We start from the raw sequence: 18,083 nt of genomic DNA, 5'->3' as shown, positions 1-18,083 counted from the left end.
ATGTGCTTTTGTTGCATTTTTATCTTTTTTATAGTTATTTCTGTAACTATATTTTGTGTTTTGTATGGGTGTATATATATATATATATATATATATATATATATATATATATATATTTTTTTTTTTTTTTTTTTTTTTTTTTCCCATTTAAATTTTTTTTTATTTCCTAAATTGATAATTTTGTATTGTATTGTATTGTAATTTTATTTTTAACTTAGTTTTTGTGTTGTGTCCTACCCCTTTAAATATGGTTTTAAACCTTTCTTTTCAAATACGCTTTTAAAGGCAGAGTGGGTTTTTTTTTTTTTTTAACCCTAACCTTTGTTTCCGGCAGTGTGTTTTAGCCTTAAAGACACGGCGACAACTTTCAGAAATTGTCCTGCTTTCAACTGCCACGGTAACGTGATATTTTCCACATTATTTTGGGAAGTAATCCCTGCATTGTGGCTGAGTGTACACACCACTGGCGCTTCTGCAGCGCTCAACGCTCCCAGCTAATTCCCTCACATTAGACTCAATCATCGTCCATCACTTCAGCCATGCCACGCAGCTCCGTGTTGACAGCAACCTCGGGGAATAGTAGCAAGCAGATGCCAGAGGAAACACACGAAGCTGTCCCGACCAGAACGCCACTCGTCAGGCCACGCCGGTGCCAGCTGCCTTTCCCAGCATACCACAGCGAAAGAACGGCATAAGCCGCACAACTTATCCTGAGCTCATCGCAAACAAGTCCCAACTGAGCCCCGGCGTCAGGAAGCTTACGGGGAATAAAGCACATTGTTTGACAGAGGTGCGTCTAACCAGACAAGTGTGCATCACTTCCAGGTCTGGAAACACGGGCGTTTTTATAGCCTACAGGGGATTTACCAACAATGCACCTGCTCTGCATGATTCCAGCATATACTGGTCATATTTATCTTTGCCATTTCATCAGGAAACCACATGATCTGTTTTGTTGCGTGCCTTTTAAAAAATTATGTATCAGGGTTTTCTGTTATATTTCTATTTAACTTATGTTTATTTGAAATTTTAGAAATTCTAGTATTTCAACATAACATACATAGCAAAAATATTAAATGTTCTAAAAATATTAAATAATTTTTATGAATATGTTTTTGTAAATGTAAAAAAAAAATATTACTACCCTTTGTGCAGCATTTTCACAATGCATTTATATTTTATCACTTATATTTTGCTCGCATTCATGTTGATAATATGAATTAATAATACGCTGCTTAGTTTAAAAATTATGATTTCTGTGTGAACTGTGCTTCGTAAATAAAAAACTGCAAAATTATGTAAAATGTGACCGGACCTTTACTCGGTTGAAGAGGTCGAATGGGATTTTTCCAAAAAATTAAGCTTTTCAAAAAGAAAGCTCAGTGTACTATGCAGAAATATTAATCCACAATGCAAATTTATGCTAACCAAACAGCAAAACAAGTAATTTAGAACCTATCATCAGCATGCAACCATCACCGTTGATATATCAATGCCTATTTATTATTCAGCAACTTGGCCTGTTGAATAGTCAGAACTATACTGGCGCACAGGGGTTAACTAAACATAAAGTGTCATTTACATACCAAAGTCTTAAAGGTGCAGCAACAACAGCTTGTCGGGTCAAAAACAGTCACGGGAAACTAAATCGCTACAAGTACCAATACAGATGGACTGTAGTACTGAAACAACGCCACGACAGAATGTGTAAATGAAAAAAAGTCTTGTGGTGCTCCTCTTACCAGGCAGGTCCGAGAAGAGCAGGATGCACTCGTTGAAGCCGTTGGCCAGCAGACGGTCCCTCAGCTGCTGTAGTATAGCTACACCGATGCAGAAGGGGAAAGAGGAGTTTCCCAAAAGCAGAGTGTCCCACAGGTGGAAGATCTTGTGCAGGGGGAACACATCTGCGGAGGAAATGGGACAAGAAATGACTTATTACGAGTGCGTTTTGCAGCCTTTGCACTGTAACAGCTGCGCATTAATATGGTCAGCGGGCCTGCTGTATCCTGGCTGTTGCTTTATTGTAAAATTTCTGACGGCATATAAATATATTGTTGTTATTTTAAAAAGTGAGAATAAATAAGTAATTCATTCAAGTATAAAAAAAAACATTTTTGTCCGTTTAAAGAAAATTGTGCTCATAAAAAAACCTTTTTTGTCGTTGCATGACCATCGAAGGACAGCTATTGTTATTATTGTTTTACCATAACATACAACACATTACATAATGTATGGTTAAACAATGAACAATTAGTCTATCAGTACTTATTGTTTTGTAAATACAAAAAGAACAAATCATCAAAAATGTAATCAGAACAATTCAACACGCCAAACTAAGTGCCATAAATTACTACAGCGCTCACTGTAATCACTGTAATTACTGCCCCGCTTGTACATCCCTATAGTTTTACCAACTGGATCATCTTAATACAGTTTTTGAACATTAATCTGAAGATGTTTTATTCCACAAAGCTGAACAAAAGGAACCAGTCAACTCTAGGAGGAAAAGGGACGGTAATGCTTCATAGTAAGGTCCTGCTTTTATTATTCTTTAGTGCATTAGGTGCAATCCGTCTGGAAAATAATTATGAAATTAGCGATCTTGCTAATGACTCGCTGATACTTACGTGTGAACATCGTGAGGAACCACGGGATCGCATACAGCTGAAAAGAACAGAAAGAAAGAGCATTCACTCTCGCAAAAAGCCATTTTTACATGAGCGGCAATGTGATTAATATGAATAAACAGCACGGGCCCTTTCATGATTCCCAATAAAACACCTCAGCGATTGCTAAATTCATCAGAGGAAACCTGCATTTGTAATTCAGGCCTTTGCTTCACAGCCTTCTGCGAAACAAGAGGACGTGTGTGGGAGTGTAATGAACAGCCAACATCCCTGCCGTCTCCCTCCAGCACCTGTTCCAACACTGACTCTTTTCCCATGGTTCTGCTCGGTTGCGGTTGGGTAGGATGTATAATCCATTTCAGCAGTTGATTGGTGGCTCGGCCTCAGAGGGGTTTAGGGAGAAATGAGAGGACGAGCGCGAGACAGGCTGCGGTCTAGCCAAATCAGCTCCCTGCTGGGAAGAGCTCCATCTCCGACTGAGACAGACTGACCGCTGCTAAACATGACAGGAGTCGGAATTATTAGAGGCAACGAGGAGCCGTGCGTGATGGGACGAGGCCCAGTGACACCCCGGCACCCGATGCAGACGGTGTCAGAAACAATATACACAGTGACGTTCAAAACGTTCGCGTTGGGTTCGTTTTCAATGCTTTTGAAAGTCTCTTATGCTCACCAAGGCTGCATTTATATTGATGCGATATTGTGAAATATGATTACAAAGTTTTCATTCGAAACAGGGCTGGGTGATATTACCAATATCTTTTATCACGGTAGACATTCACGGTAATAATATATATCACAATATAGTTATTTTTGTGACCTAATGGCTTTATGGCATCAATATATTTGATACCACAGAAAAAAAAAGAGAGAAAAACTCACTGGAGAAAAGTAAACATAGGAATACAATAAAACAAGAAATGCTACATACATTGATTAAACCGTGATTCTTCACTGTGGCAGCACTTTTGATTAATATGAACGACAGACCATATTCCTGCAGCATGTTTTTCATGTTCTTCAAAACTGTAGGAGTGCTGTCGCTTTAAGAGCTACCCAAAAATCACTTGTTTTTAAACAGCAATGCTTAAAAATATAGGCAAACAAACGCTTTGGAGAGAACATGGCACAGTAACACCATGTGAGCGTGTAACCACAATAGAGACGACTGCCAAAACTACCTGCCTACTATTATACTATTCTCAATGAAAATGCACATTCTTTTTTTGCCACTAGGTGCCGCTGTTCGAACGGTAAAATATCTGTTAACGTCAATGCACAAGAAACTCTCAAAACAAAAGCTAACAAATACTGCTTTATCAGCTATTAAAGGCACGATGAAATTAAAATGAGACCAATCGACAAATCACCGCATATTTGCGGGGTTTGAAAAAATGTATCGTTGAGCGAATCGTTTAGGAGTCAATAATACAAAAACATGCACGACAATGAAAGTGGTTTTTGACCTTGCATGCATGTCAACCTGTTGTTGGGCACTACTAAAATATGAACCTTTCATTATCTGTAATAGTTGCACTTTAATGTCCTTCTAAAGAAACAGAACGTCACCCTTGATTGCATCATCCACAATTACGTTTGTCCAAGCAATTCAATGAATGACATGAAAGGAAATCAAAACAAAAGCGGTTAGCTTTGGCAAAAAAAGTTGGCCTATCCAACATTGTCAGAATACCAACATGAAGCAGGACACAAAACTAGGTCACTTTGCTGTGAATTTCAGGCCTTGTGCTGCCAAATATAATAGCACTCACGCAGACTTTACTGAACCGAGCCAAATCCTCCACTAACATCAGCCAAGATGTATTCATGCCTTAAAGACAGTTTGATAATAATAAGATAAGTCAAGTCAAGATCAAATATTATCCCAACTAGAGTGAAAATTAAAATGACAACAACTGTGGGAACAAACAGCCATCAAGCAAACAGCGCAAGAGCATCTGGTGATGGACTAGATTTCATGTGAACGGGGTGTTTTGGGTGGTTTCTAGGGCGTGACCAGACGGTTGCTAGGGTATTCTGGCCCACGTTAACAAGGTCCACCTTGTTTCAAAGGAAAAAAAAAATCTATTCCACTACCACGGCTCCTTAAAAAGAGCGCAAGGTGACTTTGAGATTGCGTTGACAAGAAAGCATACACTTCCAGATCGAATGCATTGGGAATCTTGGCAGGGTTAAGTGTATATAATGGTCTTCTCAGAGACTCCAGTTCAGCAGCGGTTACATCCTCTCGTGAGTCTTCTTTTGATTCATGCGGTCGAAACCATAACAGCAGCTGTGCAGAGGCCGAACTCGACGCCGGATCTCTCCTCCTGCATCAAAGACCAATTCCGTGTTGATTCCCTCAACTCATCATTTATTTGGACCCTCAATCGCAGAGCTGTGGGTGGATTTGTCTGTGGAGGTCACCTATCCATCAGTGTAGAGAGACATCATCTTGGCATTTTAAAAAAATAAAGAGGGAGCGTTTGTGAATCGCTGAATGTTCCGGCGTGTGTGTGCGTGCTCGAGGAAAACTTGGCCAGCGATCAAATCTCAGGGTCAGCAGTGTGTGTGTGTGTGTGTGTGTGTGTGTGTGAGCCCCCTATCAATGACACGAGCCGCAGTGGATCTGACGTGTGACAGGACTTGAATGCATAGATGCGCTTAATCACTCTAGAGAGCATCTGCTGTCAAAAACAAAACTTTGCTGTATATATGCAATAGAAAGCATGTTACCTTTTACATTTATTCATTTTTAAACATCCTAGTACGAGACGATAATATTAATACAGGCTCAGAATTGAGTGTGCTAACTATCCTATCAGTCTGATACAAGAATATCAAAGTTAAATGTTTAAAAAAAAACAAGATAATAAATAAAAAGTCAAACGAAAGCAGAAAATAACCTAAGCAAATAAAATTAGCAAACGTAGTAACTCATTACTGAAGTAAATATAATCAAATTACAAACAATGTTTAATTATATTAAATTCTGTGTTTCTGCAAGTTTTAGGTAAATTTAGGACTTTTAAAGACCAATTAAATATAATTTGAGACATTACTTAACGGGGAACAAATGCATGAATATGTTTTCTAAATGTAAAGGGTTCAGAGTTTGAAAACTGGAAAGTTTCAAACAATCTCAATTAATTTTTAATTCATTCACACACACACACACACACGTTGGCCTTTGTGGTTTATGAGGACTCTCTATAGAGGTAATGGTTTTTATGCTGTACAAAATGTATGTGCCCTACACCAACCCTACACCTAAACCTACCCCTTACAGGAAACTACAGGCATTTTTAGATTTTCACCCATGTTATTAAACAAATTTGTGTCCTCATAAACCACAATTGCCAACCCACACACACACACACACACACACACAAAGACTACTTAACTAAAATACAAACCAGAACATGAAAATAATTTTCCAAAACTTTTCAAAAAAACACTGAAAAGTAGCTTTAAATACAACAAAAGGTTAACATTTCCCAATATTTCCAATTACTTTTTTGTTCTGCCAATGAAAGCCACTCTTCTGAGTAAACAAAGCTACCAGAAATGGCCTGGATGCTCGCAGTTTTGATTTGATGTTGATGTGATCTCATGCGTCTTTGAAATATTTACACTTACATCAGGTATGAACCCAATCTCGTTCAGGTGGTTGCTGAGCTCGGGGTCGTGGAACGCGATCATCTGCGAGAAGACGGTCAGGTATTCTGGAGAAGTGAAGAGTAAGAGCATTCAGGTGTTTATACTCGCGCCCATAACCACGTTTTACCCATGGCGGGACAAACACTTTGCTTAAAGCTCAGTCAGGCCGCAAAACAAAGCAATTCTGCTCCTGAAGTGCTGACAGCTGAGCTAGCAAACGTAACAACAAACATGGCTACAGAAATCCTGTAATTGTTTATGGCTTTAATCACAGCAGTGTAACACTTTTTTAAGAAACAGCTGCAACGCAAACCGCCACACAAATCAGGCATGCTGTAAATTGATTAAATGTGCTTACTTTTTTTTTCAATATAATAAAGTAGTTCTATTCTTTGCGGAGGAACAGAAAGTAACCTTACCTTGTATCACATGCGAGTTGTCCTTCAGGAAGAAATTGTACAGATATTTGGGTATGAAGGCCGACATGCATGCATATGCAAGAGCTGAGACGAAAAAAAAAAAAATAATAACAAGACTGAGTTAGTTCAGCTGGAGGCGCTAATATCAGGAAGAATGGCAAAAAAAGAAATAAATAAAGACTGAACAAATTGGCCGGAAACCTCACCTTCGTTGTTGAAATTTAGATAGAGGAAAGGTGCGCAAAGCGAATCCAAGCCTACAGCAAAAACATCAAATCAACACACAATCACATGAGACCTGTCCAAAAGGAAAGCCCATGTCAAATTTCACAATAAATTTATAAATCAGATTTTTCTATTGTGACACGATTTCCATAACATCAAGAAAGATGTAAATAAAAAGAGAGAAAGAAACGATTTCAATTCTATTTCGATATTATTTATTGTATTGTCTGTAATGACGGTTATTAAAACAAATAATGAATTACAGTAATTCCGGTGTGAAAATGAGTTTGAAAACCCAATTTTCTTTAAGCAAAGGACGGGTTGTTATTTAAACTGTAAAATATGACGGTCCCTACAGTCACCTATTTATTGCGGCGTTCATTTATTCACTTGTACGAACTGCTGTGAGTTGTGTTTAAAAATAAATCAGGCTAAATGAATCACCACTGAGAACAACTGCATGGCATTACAGTTATAATTTTGGTGGAAAATGTGTATTGTTAATGATAATCGAATAAAAAAAACACCTTGATATTCCTAACAAGAAGTTGAATTTTCTATATAAAAATAGATCTGCTTGATACTTTGGGATGAAACCCGACCCAGGTGTGTTCTTGACAGCTTTCTCAAAACTTCAATCACGCGAGCAAGATTTCATCTGCCATCTTTATCAAACAGCGGCTGTACAACAGAAACCCTGCGAGTCTCTGGTGCCACCTAGTGGCAGGAAGTGGAACCGCGCGTATGACCCCACCCAGGCGTCCCTCCATCACCTTGCCAGTACACCAGATCAGGATGAGACACCACCCAAGCCTTGAGCACCCGCCGAAACTTGACGTGACCCTGAGGAGACGACAGCAGCTCGTCGTACTGGTGACAGCGAGGGATGTCCACTTCGATCTGCGCGACAAACGATAACGAAGTTGCTGATGCGCGTACAATCTGCAGCCTTGAATGAACTCCTACGAGCGGCTAGGTGGGCGACGTGTCTCCGCCGGCGCGGTTTGCTCCGGGATCGCTTGAAATATTCAGCGGTGGCTAGTCAAATCTTAACAAGGCTTAAAGGTGAAGACAGGCACTTGACAAACAAAGTGAATTATTCAACAGGCCCGATGAATTATTCAGCTTTTCAATAACCCCAATCAGTGTGAAGACTATTAAACACACGGAAAACGATCTCACCTGTCTGTCAGTGGGGATGGGCGTGTCCTTATCGATGCCGTCGTATTTTGATTGGATGTCCCCCTGCGGGCGCACATTGATTTGAATGCGGGAGGGTTGCACTGAAAGGCATGTTTAATATTAAAGCAGAATAAATGTATCGCTGTGAAGCGAAATGAGCATCGAATTTGTCAAAATTTGATTGATTGCACACTTCATGCGTCAATAGTCCATTAATGACCAGAAAACGCCAGGCGTGCTTTTTAGTTGCCAAATCAGCCCACGGTTTCCTATAAAAAAGGTCATAAAACATCTATTGCTGAGCAATTACAATATATTCCCCGCTGTATTATATTCAGTGTTTGTGTGTACCTCAACTCCTAATAAAGCCGCCCAGGCCAGACCCCTCAGAAGAGGAGGAATATCAACCCTCGCCTCCTTCCAGACCTGGTTCTTCTTGTAGGGGTACGCCTAGAAATTAATGCGAAACAGATTTATGGAATTATTTAGAGCAATAGCAGTTCGTTAAAACTCGTTTTATGAGCTGGTGAAGTCCGTTAAAAGCGATATACTACGAATTATCGCTCAACGCCAAGGGCTCCGCGATCGAAAAAGTGCTTCAAACGGACCGGTAAATCAACAATAATGATTTGTCTTTTTTGAAAATGTCAAGAAGTTCAAACCCGAAACCTCAAAAACAACTTTTTGGCATTTTCAGGCAAAACTCAGCACATAATTTTGAGTCTTTATGAGCCATTTTTTCTGTGGGTGGACATCCATCACGAGGTGATTTCATCAGCTATTTTTATGTGGTCATTTTCAGAAAGTGCGAGCGTATGTGTGTGTGTGAAGGACCTTGAGCAGTCTGTCGAAGAGGACAATGCGGGTGAGCTGGTACTCGGTGTCTCTCTCCCGGATAATGAGGGGCAGTGTGACGGTGGCAGACAGTTCATTACTGCTGTTAGACTGAGGCAGGCTGGATTGCCTGCGGGACACACGGGACATTTCTATAGCATCAGACACACACTGACTCCTGCCAAACACACCAGAATACTGAACACTAAATGAGACTTAATGAATAAGAGATGATTTCTTACTCATCTTCTAGTAATGGATAATAGGTCTCTCCTGCGACATCCTTCAGCCTCTGGAATGAGAGATTAGCCATATTTTATAATGTCAAATGTTAAAAAACACTGCCAAATATTGTCCAGATTTCAACTTCAACTGAATTTGTAAACAGACATTTAAATATACATTTATATATTGTAATTAATCATTACATATGATATATTAATATGTTTATATCTATATAAATATAGAAATTAAAATATTAAAAAAAGTGTAATATTGCTTTAAAAATTTGTTTTTCCCTAAAAAAAAAAAAAGTCAAATGTTTTCTGTTTAAATTTCTTGTATTTTTTTAGCTTTTTGGAGCCAAAAATAAATACTATATACTAAATAATTACTTCAAAATATTAATTAATTAAAAAAAATAATAATTTGCCGCTATCCTAGGTTTTGCCCATTATCAGTAAGATTTTTTTACTAATTTAAAACATAAAAATTTTAATCGCTTCCTTATTCTTTTATATATTTCATTATGTACTATGCTTTAAATGAATATTATTATTTATACTGAATGCCACTTTACACCACATTTTGAAATTTTATTATCCAAAAACATATTTAAAACCTATTCAGACAATTCACTTACATTTAATGTGCTGTCTAAGAACATAACAATTTTTGTTCATTTCTTTTAATGCAATCGTCTTTGACCCATATATATATATATATTTTTTTTTTTTTTTTTTTACATTTTCGCTTTGGCAGCCTACACTATCAAACACCCTTACATTTTTCAGCTGATTAAGAGAAAGAGTCACGGTCGTGTCATCGAGCAGAAAACTTCTGTCCCGGCCTTGGCCAAAAGACTCGCCATCCTCCAACATGAACCTGGAGAACAAACACATTTGAGCATGGTGATGAGCTAAACGAATGCAAGCAGCTGATTTATTCTGCTTCTGAAACTGTCTCTGCGTGTTGATGCGAGTACTTGGGAAGGGTGCAGATGGGAGGTTTCGACTGAATGATCTCTTGATTGGTCAACTCTTTCTCCAGGTCTCCTCCTGCCAGACACCACAGATGATACACCTCATCTATGGCTCTCTCCGCCAGGTAGTTCTCTCCATCATCTGCACAACACAGCAGCATGCTCATTAACGCTATTTTTAGAGTCATTCAAACTTTTTCCACAGCGTGAGATCTGGGCGCCCGAACCTTTACAGAGTTCACGGATGTCCTCGGGAAGCTGTAAATGAGCACAGCGCGGGGACGCAGCAAACAGACGCACGGGGCTCTGGAAGGATGTGTACTGACTGGAAATGCTCTCGAACACAGAGTCTCCCAGAAGCTCGGCTGGAGTGGGTCTGAAAGACGAGTACAGTCTGTCACTCGGTCATTATTAATTAAGCATAGGTTTCGTCCTCTCCATTTGCTCACACGCTCTATGTATTAATAATTATTATTAGTATTAATATTAAGTAGTGCATCGATTTAAAAAATGATTTAATGTGCGCAATAAGACCAGAACAAACAAACATGGAATATTTTAGTAGGGAAAATTTCCTGCATAAAAATGTTTTATTGCTTTATAGATTAATTAATTATTGCAGCTAAGTCAAACAAAAAAATAAAATAAATGTTAACAACTTTTTTTTATTATTAAATTAAACTCTCGATATAATTTAGTAAATTAAACCTAAATAGTGATTTAAAAAAATGAAAAACAATAAAAATATTGATACAAAATCGGACTAAATTTCCCTAAAATAACTAAAAATGATATTTAAAATTTTTGTTTTTTAGTAACATATACTAAAATGAAGTGAAACTGAACTGAAAATATAAAAGACCTTTTCAAAATATAAATAAAAAGCCACAATAGTATCTCTGCTACATATCTACTTTCTGAAGTGCCTTTAAAAAAATACAAATATTGGGATTCAATATAAATGAATAATATCAATTTCATAACTATAACCATTCCTGCAAAGGATTTAAACAATACAGTTATTGGTAAAATAAGTCCCTGCTCAAGAGATTTCATGGTATAAAGCCAAACTGCACCTTCATGAAAGATAAGAGAGAGTTTTTACCCAATAAAGAAACTATACAGGGCTAAATATTGTAGTTAACCTTTTTGAAGGGAGAAACGTCAAGCATTTCCTCAATAAAGCCTGCACATTTTCAGGCAGCTCCTGGGAAAAAGACGGAGACAAAAATATTAGTAAAGCATCAAACCCAGCCAAACTCTGATAAATCAGCGCTCCGTGTCATTCATGCCATAAACTCCACTGAAAAGTGAGGTTTTATGAGGACATTTGGAAAACGTTAGCCATGCGATCGGTGGGCCTTCAGTGTCAAGCTAAGAAGAGTTTATCTGAGAGGTTTCAAAGTAAACCTTTTAAAGTAGAATTCCTTTGAGATGAAACCACTGAGATAAAGCATTCCCTACCATGAGACTGGTTGTGTATTTTTCTGTCCGGCAGTAAAAGGTTTACAAAAAAAGTAAACATAATCAAATATCTGTGCAAGGAATGCAAAGTACAAAGAAGAAAAGCATATCCATTATGATGAGCCGACTTACCTTCACCGTATCTAAGCACCCGTGTTCCTCGGCAAGGACAGTAATTATGTCATCCATGCATCCTGTAGAGACAATAAAGCATTTAACAATAAGGCATTACAACAGAATATAGACATAATAATGTGGTGTGAATAGATAAACTGTGTCCCATTAGCATGAACTTGCCTAAGGTGATGATGAACTTCATTCTCTCATTAATAGCAATGTTTTGGAGTATCTGCCTTCCCTATTGGACAAGGCAAGTCACACGACATCAAATGGTTAGTGTTAAAATCATTCAGTTAAAAAGTCTGAATATTTTTGCAGTATGCATATTTTCTAAGCCTAATTTTCATCTTCATTTGCCAAATGTGCAATATATAACAGAGCATACTAAATGCGATGCTGTAACCCATAATGCACTGTGCCTGATTTGACCTTGTATAACTCTTTTTAAAAACTTTTTTTTTTATTCTGGCCTGGAGCGGTTATTAGCATTCACTAAAACTAAAATGAATAAACTCAATTAAAATTAAGTTGAACTATTCATTTCAACTATAAAAAAAAAATATTAGCTTAAAAAATAACATTTAAAGAAATATTAAAGTAAATAAATATATTTATAACGCTATTAGTGTTATTTAAAAAAATGTAAAAGTCCAATTAGTTTTTGTACAGTTTAAATTTAAAAATAACCACATAAAATGCTGAAAATAAAATATCTTTAAATAAAACTGGAAAAAAACAGTAATATAAAAAATATAAAATACATTAAATTGATTCTAAATTGATAAAAAATGATAATAAAACTGTGTATATATATATATATATATATATATATATATATATATATATATATATATATATATATATATATATATATATGAAAACTGAATTAGCAAAAAAAAAAAAAAAAAAAACTATGTTGTGTAGTTTATTGAATATTTATAATTAGACTAAGTATACTATTTCCTATATTATTTTTATTTGGAAAAGTTATTCAGCACACTTGAAAAAAAAAATCACCTTCATGAAATTTTGCCATCAACCACATTTATAACCAATGGATTATTTAAGGAGAAACATTTATAAACTTTACTGTCTTTGATATATAAACATGCTTAAAATGTAACCTGTAGGTAAAACCTTGGGGACGTGATTTTGTTTAAGCCTACAATATACGTACACTAACATCATAAATTATTCATATCTTGGAAAAGAAATAATTTGCATTCATGTAAAATTCAGTTCAGTCCTTGTTGAGCTAAATCAACGAAAACCCTGAAAGCGTACCACACAGAGTTCAAACAGAAGCACCCCGAGAGACCAAACGTCTGTTTTGGGCCCTGAAGGAAGAGGGGCCTCAATGATCGAGGGGCCGCTGGAATAAAAACAGCCTTGAGCAATAACCTCTGGAGGCAGGTAAGATGGATACCTACAGAAAAACAGAGCAACAGAAGACATGGGCGTCGAAAAGGTCTCGCCGAGTGCAGATGTGGTCGTTGTGATGACAGATAACAAAAGACGTGTCCCACAAAACCCAAATCACAACCGGATATTATAAGACGGGCTCCTGGGAACATGAGGGTTCCTAGTTGTGCCACTCAGCTATGTTATTTATGATAGCGCATAAGGAAGCCGCTTTGATATCCAGGATCTGCTTTTGATCAAAAAAAAGATGGGCCACATTGATGCACTTCTAATGTTAGTTCATCTTTCTTTATTATGAGAGCACAGCGTGACTCATTGATCTTTTTTTGTTCCATGAAAGGCTGACGCTTCGATTCGGAGCCGCGATGCATCTTAAAAAGAAGGCGCACAAGATTTAAAGCTCGCCCTGACTTTCTGCTCCGCAATAACGATGCCGAGATGTTATCTGTACCCTTATACAGACTCCAAAGCACGTGAGTTTCATTTTGAGGAATATGTTAGATCAGGAAACAAATGGAAAACATTATAGCCGAACGACGTACCCAATAGGAAAGTCAACATCTGCTCCGTGGTCGGTCATATGATACAGGCCGAATTTGGCCAGCTTCACTTTACCCTGTTGATTCGTAAAAGAACATTTTCGAAAGAGCGTTAACAGCGAGCTGAAAGCGTGTTACAGCAAGACACTCATCCTGACATCGTTCTGACGACTTAACAAATTCGAAAAGTGACGTGCAGAATTCAGTACATTCACTATAAAAGGTTTTTTATTTAAACTGTGACGTTTTATCAAATGTTTGAGCAAAAGCGATTACGGGTTTAGATCTAAACAAAAAGCAAAATTGAATTAAAATGCAACTTAAGGAATTTGTCAGCCCTCCAAAAATGTTTAAAAGTAAAGAAAATAAAAGTAAACTCATTTTTTACATCATGCAACTTATCCGTGAGTTCTTGATACCCATCTGTGTTTTGTTTTGGGTTTTTTTTACACACCTCACGGTCCAGGAGAACATTGCTGGAAGTCAAGGCCCGGTGCACCATGCCATGTTTATTCATGAACTCCAAACCTTCCAGCACTTCATATGCAACCTGTAGCACCTTCTCTGGACTAAAAGACACACAGACATCTTAAAATCGTAAAAAATGAAACTTATTAAATGATATCACAAACACACCGTATATACCTGTGTTAAACTACTCATCACATCTACTCGAATAATAACCTGGTTATGGATGATCAATCACGGATTTTTGTATAGAAATTGGTATTTTTTTAACAATCCTAAAATTGTAAAGTTTTATAGGTTATTATAGTCTAAAAACAACATTTACATATACATATATATATATATATATATATATATATATATATATATATATATATATATATATATTATACACACACACACACACACACACACACATATATATATATATATATATATATGTATATATATATATATATATATATAATTATACAGGTTCTGTTGGGTCAAATAAAAGGCATAATCTAATAGTACATGTCAGAAAATCAAATTTTTTTTTTTTATTAATTTGTCTGATATTGTCTGATTTAGACAGTAGATGGCAGAACAAGAGTAGCATAAATTCGCAATGTAAGCTGTTCAGTCACGGCTAAAAATCAATCAGTTATTGGTAATACATCACTGGTTTAGATGGGTTTTCTGCTAAGACAGCTACAGTATTTCTGTGGTTAATAACATTAAACCGGACAAAAAAAATGAGCTGAAAGTAAAAGGCATCGCATTCGTCTGCTATTAATTTAAGACAAACGGTCTGTGCAAACTCAGGCTGCTGGGTGAGTCTGACCTCAAAAACAAATCCCTCTTGGATATAAAAGTTCACGTCACTTAATGAAGAAAAGCGGGATGGTGTTCGGTGAATTTGTCGTTTGAGTGCTTTTTTGGAGGCTTTTTGAAGTTTTACAATCAATACATACTTATCCTGAAACTGAAATATAAAACGTATAAAGTAAAGATGATTGCATTTAATGAACAATTTTAACCAGGGTGTTGAATAAAGTGCTCCTCGTGCACTTTTGCAGGAAACCGACGTTTTCTTATCAGTGAAATATTATAAACAGTACATTCTGACTAAGACCAGAAACATGTAGACAGGTCTGGATGTTGGAAAACACTTTTCTTTGGAAAAATCTGGATATGTAATTGGGGTGGTGAAAATATTGCTAGACGTGACAGGTCTGATTGGAAACTGTGACTCAATGCTTTATACACTGTCTAAAAAATAAAATAAAAGCTTTACCGGTCTTGAAAAGTTGTTTTTGTCCTTTTCAAGCAATTTTTAGTAACATTGACTCAGTAAAATACCACGTCAGTCTACAGTCTGTGATAGTGAACTGGCCCAGTTCACAACTGCTATTAACACTGATCATTTTCTTACACTCTGATCCAGATTGTGTCGATATTAATACAACACATCGTCCCTAATGATGCAGGCCAAGAATAACACACACGACGATCAAATGCTTTCAAAAAAAAAACTGTCCACATGAAGAATTTGACGATGGTGTCAATGGCTTCCACATGAGAAGATACAAACCGCTAATGGATGTCAGGGCGGTAACAAAAAAAAAGCACTGGCATAAATATTAAAGCAATGAGTCTGCTGACCTGATGCTGTAGAACAGATTAAAAACGGTAATCACTGAGTGAAGAGTATGAGCTGTTCAAATACACCTTTCGAAATACTGAAAAATGTCCATGTCGTTTAAATAAACTGATGCTTTTATTTATTTGTGTTGCCTACAACTGAGCAAAAATGGGCTGATTCATTTTTTTATTAAAGAATTCCTCTCTAGCGGCAACCTTATGTAAAAAAAAAAACCATGTGCAATCAGTTATATTCCATATGCATGTATTACCTGACCGGTTTCCCTTGCTTCAGAAGGTCCTTCAAGCTTTTTTCATAGTGCTCAGCTACAATAACCAGGCGCTCTGCAAAAAGTCAGTAATTAGGAGTTCGTGGGAATCCATCCGACAATCCTGGTGCTTCAAGCGCCATTCTTGGCCGAACATTTAGCATCTCATGTAAATGTATCTGTGATTTATTTATGCTATATTTGATTTGTGCCGTTCTGCATTCAACATCCAGAAAACAAAGTCACAGCATCTTCAAAAAAAAAAAAGCTATTGTTTTGCAAAATCACTCCAAAATGTACAACATTCATTCTATTCCCATTTGAATCACATAGAGAAGACAAAAACTAAAGATGAGCTTTTTAAAAATTGGCTTTAATAACCCAGTCATTATCTTCAGAAATGACTATTCCCTCCAGCGAGATGATGACCTGCATTCAAGGTCGTTTCTCAGACATGAAAGTAAGTTATAACTCTAATAAATCTGCATAAATGTCATAAGGACTTCAAACACATGTGTTTGCATACGCATGCACGGATCTCGGAGAGTTTTCTCATAGGAGATGCGCGATAAATACTGAGCTAGCAGTCATAAAGCAACCAAAGATAAAAAGAAAGATTCTCACAGGCAGAATCTGCACACGAATGATGTCATTAAAGCACAAAGATAAAAATCACTTAGATAAAAGACAATAAAACCCCGAAGAGCACCAGAAAACCAAAACAGACTCGGTGAGGTATTCGAAAGAAAAGAAAAAGCACACATTTCAACTTTATGACTTTGCAAAAATAAAAACAAGTGTAATGATAATATAAAGACGGCCTGCGCACTTCTTTTGATGTTCAGGTCTCCAGTGAAAGTGTTCAATAAACAGTATTAAACCGCAAGAATATTGCACGAAAAACTCTGGATCTGACAAGCTCTAATACGATTGGATGATTTTTATCAAAGCAGCTTCACAGAAATAAACAGAAAAAGAACAGTGTCACTGGTGAATGCTCAGATTCAGTTTCAATTAGATTCAAATAAAATTCAGTAACTGTGTCAATTATGAATCTTTAGGTATCAAAATGGTTTACAAGGTTCAACATTACTACAATAAGCATTTCTGAAAAAAATGCATTTTCACAATTTTGAAACATTTTGTGACAAATTGACTAGATAGCCATTAGACGCCTCGACATTTACTGCAATTTATCAATGGATATTAGGTTTTTAAACTGTCACCCTTAAAAGAAACTTAATATTCAGTACATTATTGATTTAACGGCACTGACTCTTGAGTCTGAACTGAATTTCAGCTGAACAATGCTGTCTTCTTGTTTAAAGATGAAATAAATTGAATTCAATTTGCAACATGGACACTGTTACTGAACCAAACTGAATAAACACCGAACTGATTCGAGTTTCACAATGAATTTATTTAACTGAACCAACACTGAACTGACTGAAACTATTGTCATGCAAAGCTGCTTCCCATTTCTCATTTGTGTAGTTTGCATCACTGGCTTGGATTAATTCACCCCTGTTTAATACTGTGAAGCTGAACCATTGACTTGACTAGGCTACTTGAGCATCCGATGATTTGCCAGCCATTCAGTGAGAAACACATCATAACAAAGTATTAAAGCCATCGTACCGTGCTTCCCTCTGGTGATGTCCACATATTGGCACAGTCTGGGATGGGTGATGGTCTTAAGGATCTGAAAGCGTCCCAGGATTTTGATGGAGTTGGGGGTGAGAGGAAGCCCGTTGCTGCCACACACGTCATGAGGAAGAGGAGAGGCGAAGAAGGTGGAGGCCCCCAGCTCCGCATCTCTGAGGGGCTGCATGGTGTCCCTGATGCTCAGCAAACACACTGACATGGGCAATATATAGCATTCAGAACATATAATTATATTGGATATGTTGTTGTAAAATTTTAAATTGTATAAAAGTATTTCTGTAAATGATCTCATGGATACTATACAATAAAAACAGCATTAACAGTCACAGTAATTAATGTTACAACGGCAAGATTGTGGTTCATAC

General features: G+C 36.9%; 1 protein-coding gene across 1 annotated transcript in view; it reads right to left on the bottom strand.

The window, feature by feature from the left end:
* The window catches only part of tbck (TBC1 domain containing kinase), a 39,092-nt gene that overhangs the window by 20,648 nt on the left and 361 nt on the right, over positions 1-18,083 (bottom strand). The window contains exons 2-22 of the mRNA XM_043240163.1: positions 17,692-17,910; positions 16,057-16,129; positions 14,148-14,262; positions 13,697-13,770; positions 13,017-13,158; positions 11,910-11,970; positions 11,745-11,806; positions 11,294-11,355; positions 10,376-10,524; positions 10,152-10,290; positions 9,952-10,051; positions 9,190-9,239; positions 8,948-9,077; positions 8,465-8,563; positions 8,114-8,176; positions 7,705-7,831; positions 6,913-6,963; positions 6,707-6,790; positions 6,267-6,352; positions 2,628-2,664; positions 1,743-1,904 (exon numbers count right to left, since the gene is read on the bottom strand). Of these exons, the coding sequence (XP_043096098.1) occupies positions 1,743-1,904; positions 2,628-2,664; positions 6,267-6,352; positions 6,707-6,790; positions 6,913-6,963; positions 7,705-7,831; positions 8,114-8,176; positions 8,465-8,563; positions 8,948-9,077; positions 9,190-9,239; positions 9,952-10,051; positions 10,152-10,290; positions 10,376-10,524; positions 11,294-11,355; positions 11,745-11,806; positions 11,910-11,970; positions 13,017-13,158; positions 13,697-13,770; positions 14,148-14,262; positions 16,057-16,129; positions 17,692-17,884 (2,059 nt within the window). The 5' untranslated portion in view covers positions 17,885-17,910. The remainder of the gene's footprint in view (positions 1-1,742; positions 1,905-2,627; positions 2,665-6,266; positions 6,353-6,706; positions 6,791-6,912; positions 6,964-7,704; positions 7,832-8,113; positions 8,177-8,464; positions 8,564-8,947; positions 9,078-9,189; positions 9,240-9,951; positions 10,052-10,151; positions 10,291-10,375; positions 10,525-11,293; positions 11,356-11,744; positions 11,807-11,909; positions 11,971-13,016; positions 13,159-13,696; positions 13,771-14,147; positions 14,263-16,056; positions 16,130-17,691; positions 17,911-18,083) is intronic.

The sequence above is a fragment of the Puntigrus tetrazona genome, chromosome 1 (genome assembly GCF_018831695.1).
Source record: "Puntigrus tetrazona isolate hp1 chromosome 1, ASM1883169v1, whole genome shotgun sequence".
Taxonomy (NCBI): Eukaryota; Metazoa; Chordata; class Actinopteri; order Cypriniformes; family Cyprinidae; genus Puntigrus; species Puntigrus tetrazona.
The sequence above is the reverse complement of the archived record's forward strand: the minus strand, read 5'-3'. Positions and strand labels throughout refer to the sequence as shown.